At 37.9% G+C, this 9,911-nt stretch overlaps 1 protein-coding gene across 1 annotated transcript; it reads right to left on the reverse strand.

The window, feature by feature from the left end:
• Positions 1 to 401: 401 nt before the first annotated feature.
• LOC133716324 (uncharacterized) lies at positions 402 to 4,513 on the reverse strand. Its single transcript, XM_062143033.1, has 9 exons — positions 3,687 to 4,513; positions 3,422 to 3,608; positions 3,172 to 3,270; positions 2,617 to 2,944; positions 2,099 to 2,494; positions 1,741 to 1,829; positions 1,503 to 1,586; positions 1,338 to 1,435; positions 402 to 552 (listed from the first exon to the last, which is right to left on the reverse strand). The coding sequence occupies exons 1-9, from the start codon at positions 4,511 to 4,513 to the stop codon at positions 402 to 404; spliced, it is 2,259 nt and encodes a 752-aa protein (XP_061999017.1).
• Positions 4,514 to 9,911: the final 5,398 nt, after the last annotated feature.

Raw genomic sequence — 9,911 nt, forward strand, 5'->3', positions numbered from 1 at the left:
ACTGATGGTCAGTAGACATCGTTTTTATTGAAGGTCAATCATTGATGAAGGTTCGTTTCACATAGGATCAATTAAGTATAATGGCCCAAGTACGACACGCCATCATCTTGCATTTTCTCCTATTGATTGAGGGTAATTCGTTTTGGGGATCAATAAAACGTCATTACTGACCCTCTATAAAAGCAGTATAAATTATTGCCCCACAATAAAACATTGATGTTTTAGGGACTGAAAATCACCAAGTGTAATGTGGACCTGTGTATTATGCAAAATTTTCCTTCACATTTAACCGAAAACCAATTCAAAACATACAAAATCATCCAAAATCATGTCTTTACTAAAATAAGTTCTTGAAATTTACAAGTCCTAGCTTCAAATAAGTTCTTGAAAAATTAGTTCTATTAACTCTGTTTGCAATTGCTGAAAGGACCTTCAAGCGTTATGAACCTCTCAAGGATCGTCTTTCTCATTTCATCCCCTTTTTGTTTGGTTGGTTCCTCCCCATTTGCCAGGCTCTCCATGAAATGGAGCAGAAAAGGCCCACAATCTGCCCTGTAAAGCAGCATTTGAAGTTATGTTATAACTTTTCCACTGAAAACTAAAAAGTTTCCAAATGAAATACTACAATTTAATGAATACTGTTCACAAATAACAACTTTGTGAACATTATGACTGAGATGATATTCTTTTTAGGGATCAACAAACTGACATTTTTTTTTTCAGCTTACCTAAAACTTGGTACGAATGAGATGATCATTTCAATGTACTTACGATGATGTGTTTTGCTGTGGGCAGTTGAAGTCTTCCATGAGTTTGTAGTCGTTTGGCCCTATGTTGTTATCCAAAATCCAACTTCTTGTTTCTTTCTCATCCCCTGTCATATCTTCAATTACAATATGAAGATCTCCCTTTTCCGTCTCACCCTTGCATTTTTTCCTTGATACCTCTGGATTATGGCTTTCTCCTGGGACTCGCGTCTTTGATTTGTGCACATCAAGAATGAACTTCCTTATGTACTTGACCTGTTTTTTTTTTTTTTTTTTTGCAGATACAAAAGGTTAATGCTTGGTATTTAGTGAGAGGCAATAAACTTTACCAAGCCTCAACAAACATCGTCAAATTTTTTGAAAATCAACAAAGTATTTTGAATTTGAGTACTTACCACTGTGTTTGCATTTTTGTGGTATTTCTCCTTTTCTGTGAATCCCTCCTTTGGTGGCCGAAGGGAGTTCATGTGAGTGAAGCATTTTTTCTTATTGTCTATTACCAGAAGAGTGTAGTGGTTGCTTGACTTGTGGTGGATAGGTATGAACACCTTTGGGCAACTGAAAACATACCACAAACTCTCAACAAGAAAAATTTCAATATGATTCTTGTAGCTTTTGCCTGCCATTTTGAAGTTGCTTTCATTCTCTTCATGTGCAATCGCGTAGAACTATACAGAAAATACAACCATATCAACTCAAATGTTAATGGATAACTTCTTTTGTTTCATTACTTACCGATGCATCTAGTCCAATGAATCCCGCTTTAATGTTCTTTTTCTTCATATCTTTCTCCAAAATGTCCATGTATGTCTTAATGACCTGCAATTGTTAAATTTGATCTTTTATTGGTTAGTACTGGATGAGTGACCAACAAAGATAGTTCACCTCCCTGCAATAATACATTATTTGGATTTCCACAAATAATACCTTTTGTGGGTTGCAATAAAAAAAAAGAAATTGATAAGGAACTGACATCGGTTTCTAGGTCTTGGTCTTGTATGATCATCCTCAGGTCTGCCTTGGTGACCTGAACTAAAAAATCAGCTCTTAACCAATATTCATCTTTGTGCAAACAGAAAAATATTGTTAGTATATAAATCTTAACCAATATTAGTTTATAAACCATTCAATATAGAGAAATTGAATCTTATTAGTATATGAAATTATATTGTACACTTACGTATCTTTTTTGGCTGTTTTGAAAAACTTTTTGTAATGCTCAGCCACTTCAACATTCAATGTTTTCCATGTGAGTTTGTCACAGTTCACTCCCTCGATTTTTATCTTGTTTTACACTATTTGGTTCTCTTGGGCTCTTATTGGTTGCTTGCCTGCCAAAATCTTCCTTTCCTTTGGTTCTTCTTTATCCATCTTTGCCTTCTTTCCATATGACTTCATCGTTTCTGTTTTCAGCATTTCAGGTGTGCTGAACTCAATATCTGGCTGCTTCTCTTTTGTTGCACCTTTCCTCTTGTTGAATTTGACATTTTGCTCTATGGAATGCATCCGCTCTGGTTCCATACAAGAAATTGGAACAACTTCAAATATCTTTGCTCTTATCAGTCCTTCTTCAAACTTAGCTTGTTTTCCTTGCTGCTTCTCTGGTGAAAATGGAACAATGCTGCAGGCCAGTTTGTCAAGATTTTCTTGTTCTTCTGCTAGTTGTTCTGCTGGATGCATACAAGAAATTTGCATCCATGAAGGTGAGTTTGTTCCTTGCTGCTTCTCTGGTGAAAATGAAACAGTGCTGCAGGCCAATTTGTCAAGATTTTCTTGTTCTTCTGCTGGTTGTTGTGCCGGATGCATACAAGAAATTTGCATGCATGTAGGTGAGTTTGTTGAGACCAACTTGTATCGTGCTCAAAATCAGGTTTTGTTCCCGCAGCTTCGGTTTCCCCATCATCAGCCTTTCCGGAGTGTTCTTTTCTTTTCAGCTTTCTGAACAGAACACGTTTTTCTTTCTCTAGGCTCTCTATCTTCTCATCTGCTGCTTTCAGCTTGGCCATCATTCCACGATTTTTTTTTGATAGCTGCTGGTTCTCTTGTGCCAGCCTTTTCACTTTGTCCTCTAGGCTTTCCCTTGCAGTCTCCTCACTGAGCATTGCTTCCATCTCTTCTCTGACATTCCCCTGAAGCCTTAACAATTCTTCTTGTTCTTGATGGGTTGCTTGGGGAACCTCCAACCAGTATAACAATACTTGTGTAAGTAAAAAATCCAGAAGTTAATAACCTGAAATATTTATTGCCTCACAAAAACAAAAAAAAACTTTATGCGGGAACAATAAAACTTCTAGTACCCCCACTAAAACCAAGAATGATGGGAAAACACAGATTAGTGATTACTGACCCACAATAAAACTTTTATTGGGGGAAGTAAAACTGCTAATTGGTTTTTTTTACTTACCCGTTTGTTGAAACACGGGGTCTCTTGATCCTCATAGACCTCCTCAAAAAAGTCATCAAGCTCTTCATCATCGGACCACGGTCCTCCTTTGATTAATGTCTGTTACATTCACAAGTTTTTTAAGAAAGTTAGATATTTATGTACACGTGTATAATGTTTTGTGTTTTGGATTTGCCTTACCTCTAGCAAGTTCGGATTCCTGACGAGCTCTTCCAAGTTGAAGATTTCCTTGATTGACCATCTAACAAACCTTGGCTTTTCCTTCTCCTTCCCCGGAATGCAGTTCCTGATCTTCGTCTTTTCCAGGAACCAGTAGTAGATTAAAAGCAGGCAGCCGGACCGAGTCGATGGCTTGTCTTTCATGTGCTTGTGGATTCCATCCAGTAGAAAAGTAATAATCATCCCCGGCCAATTGAACTGATTTATGTTGTCTATGTCTTCACAGAAATTGATCAGATCCCAGGTTATATATATGCGTTCCGGTTCTGCTGAAGAAGAAGGAAGCAAACAGATACATGATTATCAGTGAGGCTATCTTTTTGGGATCTGGCCCATTCTTCGGATCTTTATCTGTCTTATCCTTTTTAAGCTCGAGTTCCAGTGTCGAGTTCCAGTCTTCACGCTCATCCCTGCTCAACTTCATGTTCAGATCACGTACTATTCCTTCAGTAGGCAGGCCAAACAGTACCTTTACATCATCCTCTGTTATTTCCACTTCCTTCTCTCCAAATTTGAATTTCTGGTTGCTCTTGTTATAATGTTTCATTATTACTTCGAGGTCTACCTCATGCTTGTACAGCTGTTTTTCAGTAAGCTTCCCCTCGAAGAAGGGTTGTATCATTGCCCAAAATACAGTACCCCGTAATATCTCCAAAGCTTCTTTTGGTATTCTGCTCTTGTGCATTTCAATGATTCTCCAAAATGAACTCAAAGTGCATTTCTGCTGCTTCCATTTGATCCTTGATTTTGGTTCACTGTTCTGCTTTCCCTTCTGCTCTTTTCTCTTTGGCAATTGAACTTTTCTACTCTTCTTCTCTTCATGTTCATCTGAATCCTCATCTTCATCTTGTTGTATTTTCCTCTTCTGCTTTTTTCTCTTTGGCAATTGAACTTTTCTCCTCTTCTTCTCTTCTTGCTTATCTGATTCCTCATCTTCACCTTGTTGTATTTTCCTCTTCTGACCTCTTGTTTGTATGAAGAATTGGCTCGTTGTTTCTTGCGCTTGTTTTTTCTTGCTCTGCTTTATCTCAGTCATCATCTGTTGTAGTGTTTTCAGAGTTGAAGCATCAAATTCTTCGCAATTGGAGCAGCAGCAAGTAATTGTCAATATTCGTCTAGCCATTCTGCCCATAAAGAAAAACAACTTGCAAGATATTAGAACTAAGATAGTAGTACTCAACAATAAAACAGAACTAAGTCACAGCTGCATTTCAATCTTAATAAAAACGTAATGAACATCGAACAGAATAACAACATGAGACTTTCAAAATCAACACCTTCATTATCATTATCAATGATTCCTGACCCCTCATAAACCTTTATTGTGGGACAGTAAACTTCCTAAACTTTCAAAATCAACATCTCCATTATCACTGGTTTAGGAGCAATAAACCTCCTAGAAAATGCACATTCTATCTCAGACTCAAATTCTCAAATTGATTACACAGCCTCAGATTTTTTAAAACCCAGCAGTCATTCTGGAAAGAAAATCAACTACTTAGCATTAAGAGCAACAACATATTCATTATCACTGATTCCTGAACATTATCACTGATTCCGGACCCCTATTAAAGGTTTATGGAAGGGCCAATAAACTTTTACTCTCCTGGATGAATCTTCAATTTTGCTATTTATAACTTGAGCTACAAATTAAAGCAACTAAGCCCGAAACTTCATCAACGAGCTCAATAAAGCAATTTTATACATTCAACTGCATTGCAAACAGAATGAATATCTTAAGACGTCCAAAAGCAACAACATCTTCATTATCACTGATTCCTGATTCCTGACCCATATAAACTTTTAATCTGGGACAATAAACTTCCTAAACTTTCAAAGAATGAACATTATCACTGATTCCTAACCCCAAATAAACTTCCATTGTCCCGGATAAATCTTCATTTTCACTCTTTATAAGTTGAGCTACGAATTAAAGCATCTAAACCCGCAACAAGAAGACCCTAGATTTTTCATCAACGAGCTCAATAAAGCAATTTTACATCAGCAATTTTATACATTCAATCAATTTCGGAAAATCTCAAAACCCTAGAATTTTTACCTGCTTCTGAGAATGTAAACTGCCGGAGAGTCTGAACAGAGATGAAGCTGCTTTTGGCTAATCGTTCACGAGAGAGAGAGAGAGAGAGAGAGAGATTAGGGAGGGAGGGAGGGAGCGGGATTGCTTGTTGACCCTCAATAACAATTTTATTTGGAGGCCCTAGATACGGACCTACTTCACCTTGGCCCAGGTGCAGAAGAAGAAAAAAGGCCCAGCCTGGCCTGTTGCTCGCGTGTAATCGTGCATTTTCTCTTTCCTTTTATTAAGGGTCAATAAAGTTTGTTTTATTAAGGTTCATTAACATTCTTTTTGGCAGAAAAGTATTTTATTGTGGATCAATAACATTTATGTTATTGAGGGTCATTAATATTCTTTTGATTCGTCGCAGCTACACAAATATAATACAAATTCATCTGTAGACACCAAAAATTTAATGAAAATAAAATTCATTAAATAATTCGATCACCACTTGAAATTATGACCGAACAAATTTAGTCAGCATGTGGGTCCCGCAAATTGTCCACGTGGCTTGTGAGTCAGCAAAATCACGCAGACTCAGAGAATGACACTTGGCGATACATGAAAGGCTCGACGACAATAAATGAATTTGCTCCGGCTAAATCAATTGATATTAAAGCGGATCAATCAAATTAATTGATTCCGAATAAAATCAAGCATTAAATCTCGTCTGCTGATTAGATATCAATTTATTTAAATTGATAATCAAGACAAAAATCAGCCATCAAATTAATTGGCTAATTCCTTAATAGTCGTAATTAAATCAGTTAATTAAAGCTGATTGATTTGATTATGCTATTAATAAAATACAATTAAAATCAGCCATCAAATTAATTGGCTAATTCCTTAATAGTCATGATTAAATCAATTAATTAAAGCTGATTGATTTGATTATGCTATTAATGAAATACAATTAAAATCAGCCATCACATTGATTGGATAATTCCTTAATAATCGTGATTAAATCAGTTAATTAGGGCTGATTGATTTGATTATGTAATTAAGGAAAATACAATTAATTATGTGTCATTAAGGCATTCCAAATTGAGAGAGGCGCTGACACTATAAATAGCCCCTCTCAAATCAAGAGAAGGACTTCAGCGGAAGGAGAGAAAAAACACTCCCAAAGTTCAGAAGTCTTCAAGCGCGTGAAGAGCCTTCAAGCTGCCAAATAGCTGGTTCATCACCAACCTCAAGCCAAAGCACTCGTCACGTGTCAACCCTCGTGGCCATTATACGACTCAAGATCAAGCGTCAATCGCCCTTGAGTCAAGTACACCATCGAGGACGACGACAGACAGAGGGACGCAAGCAAACGGAAGAAACCTTTCCAAAGCTCAGAAGTCTCCCAAGCTCGTGAAGAACCATCAAGCTGCCAAATAGCCGGTCTCTTCACCTTGCCGACTTCAGACAAGCAAGGGAAATCACCTACAAGCTCGGAAGTCGTCAAACACGCGGAGGATCAACAAGCACCAAACACATGTGCTGATTCATCCACCATCAAAAGCCATACTCGCCACGTGACACCGCTCGTGATCTGATCAAGTTCAAGCCTCTACAGCCCTTGATCATCCGTCGTCTTCAAGTCGTCAACAAAGCAAAACTTCTGCCAAGTTCTTCATCAAGCTCGTGGAGAATCAACAAGTACCAAACACACGTGCTGGTTCATCCCCTACCAAAGCCGAGGAACACTCATCACGTGACACCACTCGTGGCCTAAATCCGATCAAGATCAAGCTTCTACAGCCCTTGGTCAATCATCTTCCTCAAATCGTCAACATAGCAGGAAGTCCACATTGCAACCGTTTGATTCAAGATCAAGTACTCGCCACCCTTGGATTAAATCAACGTCAGAGATCGAATCAGAGGAGAATCTTGTGAAAGAGCATCTACAGAGATTGTAACCCGCAAATTCATTAATAAATATATATTATTTTGTACACGTGTCCTTTCATTCGTTGCAGGATTTTTCGTGTTTACATCATCATTCAACCTCTTTGTTGGAGGGTTGTGCTCAAGCCCATGAGCAAAGAAACACTTTGTAATATCATATTAACATTTGATATTTATTTACTTTGAACCTATCCAATGAAAATCAAGAAAATTAATTTAATGAAATTAAAGACTCAACCAACACATTGGCTTTTGAATATCATATCATTTCAAAAAAAAAAAAAAAAACTTTAGATATTAACTGAAAGGGAAAAACTCACAAACAGTACCTGAACTTTTACTTAGTTAAAGAAGGGACTGGAGGCATTCATCAGCTTTTACTTACTAGAACAAGGTGACTCCATGGTGTCAATGATTTTTTATTGCCCGCACCTACACACCGGCGTAATCGTGAATTTTCTCAAATTGACGGTCAATAAAAAGTTTGTTTTATTGAGAGGGTATTAATTAATCATTCTTTTTCCTGAGAAAAGTATTGTTAGCTGAGAAATTTAGGGTACCATATGTGCTACCCTAAATTTCAACAATTTATTTTCAGTTAGGGAAAATCTCACAAACAGTACCTGACCTATCGGCCACTAATAACTTTCGTACCTCAAGTTCAAAAAATATCAGATTGGTACCTGAACTTCTGACTCCGACCCAATATCAGTATCTGGGAACAGTAAAATCATTAACGGAGTTAATTTTTGAATGGTAAATCTGTCATTTCACTGTTCATCATCTCCAAAACTCTCCCTTCTCTCTCTGCAAACCTAGATTTTTCATTATCTTCTTCATACCTCACACACACAAACCCAAATCGACCAAAGGAGAGGTGAGAGGTGAGAGGAGTTGGTGGCGGATGGGACGGTGGCTATTGAAGAAGTGAAAGGTTGGTTGATAGTGGTGATGAGGTATGAAGAAGAAGAATAAGAAATCTGGTATCACAGAGAGAGGGGAGAGTTTTGGAGATGATGAACAGTGAAATGATAGATTTACCCTTCAAAAATTAACCCCGTTAACGATTTTACTGTTCCCAGGTACTGATATTGGGTCCGGGTCAGAAGTTCAGGTACCAATCTGGTATTTTTTGAACTTGAGGTACGAAAGTTATTAGTGGCCGATAGGTCAGGTACTGTTTGTGAGATTTTCCCTAACTTAAAATAAATTGTTGAAATTTAGGGTAGCACATATGGTACCCTAAATTTCTCAGCTAACAATACTTTTCTCAGGAAAAAGAATGATTAATTAATACCCTCTCAATAAAACAAACTTTTTATTGACCGTCAATTTGAGAAAATTCACGATTACGCCGGTGTGTAGGTGCGGCCAATAAAAAATCATTGACACCATGGAGTCACCTTGTTCTAGTAAGTAAAAGCTGATGAATGCCTCCAGTCCCTTCTTTAACTAGATTTGCTTGGAGGTTTTTCAGATCCAAAATCCCTTCCACTGTTTTATTATGTCTGCTTTGTTAAAGAAACTAATGCTTTTGTAGAGCTGAGAATATCAAAAGTATCTAGTATTATTTGTATCATTTGGTTCCAAGAAACACGTTGTGCTATAATATTAACATTCTAGAGTTGTACGTTATTGAGGGACAATAATCAGTGCAAAATACCATTTTCCCGTTTTATTGAGGGACAGTAATGATTGACGAGTTGTAATTGAGGGTCAATAATGAGTGCAAAATCACCACTTTCCAGTTTTAATGAGGGTCAATAATGAGTGCAATGCTATAATATTAACATTTCTAGAGTTGTTATGAAGGGTCAATAATACGTGACAAGTTGTTATTGACGGTCAATAATGAGTGCAAAATCAATATTTTCCAGATTTAACCGGCACTCACTAGTGAACACTCAGTTTCACCTGTGCTTAAATTAGTGACAGTTAGATCAGGTTGGGAGTGTTGTTGTCAATTATTTCTCCTTGTATCACCGGGAAAGTAGGAGAAGTACTCTCCTAGTCTTTTGCAACCTCTAATCTCCTAGTGGCCGTGTGAAAGTATGTGTTGAATGAGAATAGCCCAATATACTTACAATTTTCCCCTTCTTCTTCTGTCCTGCATATCAGACTTATAGTTTGTGCTTATGCACTTACACACCAAAAAAATAAAAAAAATTGTCCAAGAAAATTTAAAAGGAAGAAGAAAAAAGACCCTTTGAATGGGAAGGCTCCCCATATTCCTCCCACAGCTTGGTGAGCCGGTCATAAGCCTCCTCATGGTCCTGCGAGTCGCCACTGGTCTTGTCGATATTCTCCCAGGGAACATTAAGAAAGGACAAGGGAGTAGTGCGCCTAGGAGCCTTGCGAGTCGCAGCCCTCTTGCTTGTCTCAGCCTCCGGATGGGGCTCCTCCTTGGGTGGTGCAGCCTCCTTTCTGGGAAACCCTGGGGGGTGACTTTGCAGATTTTGAACCTCCACGGCCAGCTTATCGAGTACAGTGTGACAGTGGATCAGGGAAAAGTTCAGGTCAGCCACGTAGTCAACAAGGCAAGTGACCCTCC

The sequence above is a fragment of the Rosa rugosa genome, chromosome 6, assembly GCF_958449725.1.
Source record: "Rosa rugosa chromosome 6, drRosRugo1.1, whole genome shotgun sequence".
Lineage (NCBI taxonomy): Eukaryota > Viridiplantae > Streptophyta > Magnoliopsida > Rosales > Rosaceae > Rosa > Rosa rugosa.

Coding starts and splice junctions, on each gene's coding strand:
- LOC133716324 (XM_062143033.1), bottom strand. CDS start 4,513: ATGGCTAGACGAATATTGACAATTACTTGCTGCTGCTCCAATTGCGAA. Junction 1,587..1,740: donor ACCAAGACCTAGAAACCGAT/GTCAGTTCCTTA, acceptor TAACAATTGCAG/GTCATTAAGACATACATGGA. Junction 553..1,337: donor TTTCTTGTTGAGAGTTTGTG/GTATGTTTTCAG, acceptor GCTGCTTTACAG/GGCAGATTGTGGGCCTTTTC.